Consider the following 4,018-nt stretch of genomic DNA (forward strand, 5'->3'; position numbering starts at 1 on the left):
CAAAACTGTATTCTAATATGAACTAGTCTACGTTGGTTGACGAAATAAATAAATAAATTTGTTTAGAACTCTTAAAAAAAAACTCGTCGGAAAGCAGCATTTTGTTTTTAATTTTTAGGAATGTTTTAGTTTATCAACAAGGATGAATTACCAAGCGCCTCCATCCTCCAATAAAAAAAACTGTTTTTGTTCCCATTTTCCGGCAAAACCAGTTTAGGGAAATTGGCAAAAACCCATTTTAGGACATAGAGCACATTAAATTTAAATGTTACCCATTAAATAAGAAGGGGCACTTTTATAGCAGAAATAGGTTTTTTTTTTACCCATTAATGGGTATTCGTCAACCACCGTGCGTTTACACACTGTTGAAGATGATGCTAGCGGTTTTCAAAGTTCGCACCGCGTTGGCTAGCACCAACCGTCTGTCAACATCAGGCCATTCGCTGGAGGGGGCCAAAAAATTTGCATCATTCTTTATTCAAAGTTTATTTTTAAAAGCATAAAAATCCTGTCCACCCACTTCAAAACAGCCCTTATCGTGGGAAGCAAAGTTATTCACGGCAGTATTGATCGTGTCGGTTTTCTTTCTGTGGAACGCTGATTTATTGGCGTGATCGCGAATTTCCTGCGGCGACTTAAATCCTTGGAAAGGACATCGGAAACCGAAATCGCAAAGAAAATCGATTGCATTTTGCGTTTGTTGTAACGTGAAAAAAGAATCGTGCTGTGATGTAGGAAGAAAAAAGTGTTTGTCAGTTCGGCGTTAATATTAGTGAACTGAAGCGGATAGTGAAGAGGTTTGGAAAAAGGTGGGAGCAATGGATACCAAAAATCCCATCCTACACATTCTGGTGGTAGGATTCCACCACAAAAAAGGATGTCAGGTTAGTGCCGAATGTCGGGAGTATTGCGTGGGTCGCAGAAGTAGCATGATTCATTTGTTAAACAATACGCCTAAAATGAGTGCGTTTTTTTTAGGTGGAGTTTTCCTATCCACCCTTGATAGCCGGATCGGAGGGGAAACAGGAATGTCCATCGGGCTGGAAGTATCTTCCGACCCTGGCCCTTCCGGATGGATCTCATAACTTTAGCAAGGACTTTGTTTGCTTCAATCTACCCAGCCTTACGGATCCGCAAGAGTCTATCTACGGGATCAGCTGTTATCGGCAGATTCCAGTTGAGAAGCTCAAAATTCGAACGGCCGACATGACTCGGAGTACGGTGCAGAAAGCGGTCTGTGCACTGCTGTCGATTCCGATCTATGGGTACGTGGAGGTAAAACTTTCGCTGATTGCTCACGCTTTTTTCGAGCAGGGTGATTTCTCCTGTACCGATATATTGGTCAAGGCGTACGACCAGCAGAATGCTTGCCTTTACTCGATGGAACCGCTGGAGCTGGCTCCGGCTAGGTTACATTTCGTTGGATTACCTCTGAGGGAGCTGGTATTGAAGTAAGTTTGTGCGGCACTGCTACGGGCTGAACTGCTATACCTAATAAGCAAATTTTCGAATGATTTCAGATGGCGACATAAATTACTCATGCTTTATAAGCTTTTGATGCTGCAGAAACGTGTTATCTGTTTTGGATCTCCAGTTCAACCGACGTGTGCTTTGATCTTGGGAGTTGTCTCACTGCATCCTGAGCTACTGTCCAAAGGTTTCCAGGAAGTGGCTTGCGTTAAGTATGGCTCTTTGTCTGTTTTCAACGATTGAATGAAATGTCATGGATTTTTACTCTATTACAGAACATCTCGTCCCATGTCACCAATGCCTAATTTCGGTACGCCTCAGGAAGAGGCGAAAAAATTCCCCTCCGAACAGAGTTCACCCACCAAGGAGTGCTCAACAGTTGATCACGATACGCAGGGCGAATCGTCTGGGTCAGCTTCGTCAACCGCTCAAGTAACCGTACAACCGCAACAACACTCGCAGGATACCGATTCCGGGAGTGCAAGCACCACTCGTGAAATAACACCCTGTTCGGATGATGCTCAACCCACCTCACTGGAAGATGAGGCCATAGGTGGTCGAAATGGTACAACTAGCGCACGGCCTGCTCTGGTTCGTGAAACCAGCGTCGATACGATTGCATCCAACTTCTCCAGCCTGTGCGCCATCAAGCCGGAGGAATGGGCGGCCCCGATGAAGATTTTCCATGAGGGAAACCTTTGCCTACCGTACCTATCGCTGCCATATATGGATCTACTAACGGACCCATCGGTGAAGGGCTACATCATTGGGGCGTCGAATGTCCTCTTTCAGCAGAAGCGCCAACTGGCGGACGTGATGATCGATGTGGAAAACGCAGTGATTGACGTGTACGATCTGGATCTCAAACGGCAGGCCCAGTTGAGCACGGAGGATCTGAGGTTTGCCGATTTTATCATACGTAACGTGCAAAATCCGAAAGAGGATGCTGAAGGGAGCGAGGTGTGGATACGGGAGCAATTCTATGGTTATATGGTGGCGTTGCTCAAGTCTTCGCTTTGTCCAGGTTGGTGGGCAGGTCGGTTTTGATATGTTTTCGGGAGCTTAAAAATTCTATCAATTGCAGAAGGAAGCAAAGAGTTGGAGCACTTCAACGCACATTTCATGAGTGCCCTCAAGGGAACTCAATGCTATCAAGACTGGCTGGAACGGAGCGGTGGCGAAGCGAATCATGCTTTCGAAGCCTTGGTCGTGGGACATCCGTTTGCGGGAACTCTTTCAGTTGCCGATATGAAGCTGCGCATCGCACAGTAAGTCCCGGATTCTCATGATTCCATTTTGACCGAATTTCTCAACTATTCTTGTTTTCCAGAACCATGCAAAACAGCGAAAGTGGTCGCAAGCTGAATCAGGCAGTCAACACTACTAGTCGAGCGGTGGGTGGTGCCATCAGTACTGCTAAAGGGGCATTTTCCACCTGGTGGACGTCGATTACGGCACCGGTTCCGATGGCGGCTGCAGCGGGCGATCAAAATCAATCCCACAGCACACAATCCGGCAATGCTCAAAATAACAGCAACAACAACAACGACGAGGACGACATTGGTGGTCAGTGTCCCGAGTCGAGTGATTGCGACGACGATCCGGAACAGGACAGCAGTTATAGCGACAGCGACCGGAGTCAAAGTAACGGAAATAAAACTTCCCCACCACCGCCACTATCACCCAGCAGTCAGATCGTAACGGCCAAAGTGACGGCGGAAAAAACCAACAACATTATTGAAATTGGTAAAGAGGCTGAACTGTTGGATCGGAAGTCGAAAATTATCGACATCTAGAATGTGGCATCCCACCGTTAGTTGTTTGTAAATGAGTGTCCTTGAAATCATTCCATATATAGAACACAGGGAAAGCGACACAAGCACGAGAGGCCAGTTCAAGGAGCATGTTGTAAGTTGCATAGTTTTCCGTTCCGTTACAAGTACTTACACAATACACATACAAATAGCCAATAGTTGCGCTGACTCACTCACAAATACAAAGCATGCAAGCGCATTCATCTCGCTTCATTAAAACAAAGAAAGATAAAGAATATATTGTGAACCATTTAGGCTTCGTTAAGTGAACCCCATAACAATCCGTTTACAACATTTGCTAAGTTCTCATAATGAAAAATAAAATAGTAAACAATCGTGTGATAAGATATTATATTCAAAATCTGATTAGGTAATCGCTACAGAATAGCTGTTTACTGTATAATGTCTAACAATAAACAATGTTATAGAAATACATATAAACCGTACGATTAATGGTTCGATTTGATTTAGCTTTCCGAAAACCTTCTCATGGTGCTTAGGCCCGCGTAAATTCGAACTCGCGGGCGTTCCTGGAAAGCGTGCGACCACACCGAATTAAATATTCAAAACATTCAACCCAACCGAGGGTAGAAGCTACTTAATGATAGACACTGATTACGCGATTATAATTTGGTATGTTCTTCGATATGCACTTTGCTACGTTAGAGTAAACGGGAAAATTGCTTTATCCATCGATTTTCATCATTCCTTCAAAAATGCATTACCCAATGCTC

The 4,018-nt window shown here is 44.6% G+C and overlaps 1 protein-coding gene across 1 annotated transcript; it reads left to right on the plus strand.

Annotated features, from left to right (window-relative positions):
* Window positions 1–439: 439 nt before the first annotated feature.
* Window positions 440–3,710, plus strand: LOC135712230 (late secretory pathway protein AVL9 homolog). Its single transcript, XM_065235191.1, has 6 exons — window positions 440–884; window positions 979–1,451; window positions 1,521–1,682; window positions 1,746–2,494; window positions 2,555–2,738; window positions 2,801–3,710. The coding sequence occupies exons 1-6, from the start codon at window positions 819–821 to the stop codon at window positions 3,264–3,266; spliced, it is 2,100 nt and encodes a 699-aa protein (XP_065091263.1). The 5' UTR covers window positions 440–818; the 3' UTR covers window positions 3,267–3,710.
* The last annotated feature ends 308 nt before the right edge of the window (window positions 3,711–4,018 follow it).

Source organism: Ochlerotatus camptorhynchus, unplaced genomic scaffold (genome assembly GCF_037179485.1).
Source record: "Ochlerotatus camptorhynchus isolate MF236.1 unplaced genomic scaffold, CSIRO-AGI_Acam_v1.1 ptg000467l, whole genome shotgun sequence".
In the NCBI taxonomy this organism is placed as follows: domain Eukaryota; kingdom Metazoa; phylum Arthropoda; class Insecta; order Diptera; family Culicidae; genus Ochlerotatus; species Ochlerotatus camptorhynchus.

Coding starts and splice junctions, on each gene's coding strand:
- LOC135712230 (XM_065235191.1), top strand. CDS start 819: ATGGATACCAAAAATCCCATCCTACACATTCTGGTGGTAGGATTCCAC. Junction 1,452..1,520: donor CTGAGGGAGCTGGTATTGAA/GTAAGTTTGTGC, acceptor GAATGATTTCAG/ATGGCGACATAAATTACTCA. Junction 1,683..1,745: donor CAGGAAGTGGCTTGCGTTAA/GTATGGCTCTTT, acceptor ACTCTATTACAG/AACATCTCGTCCCATGTCAC.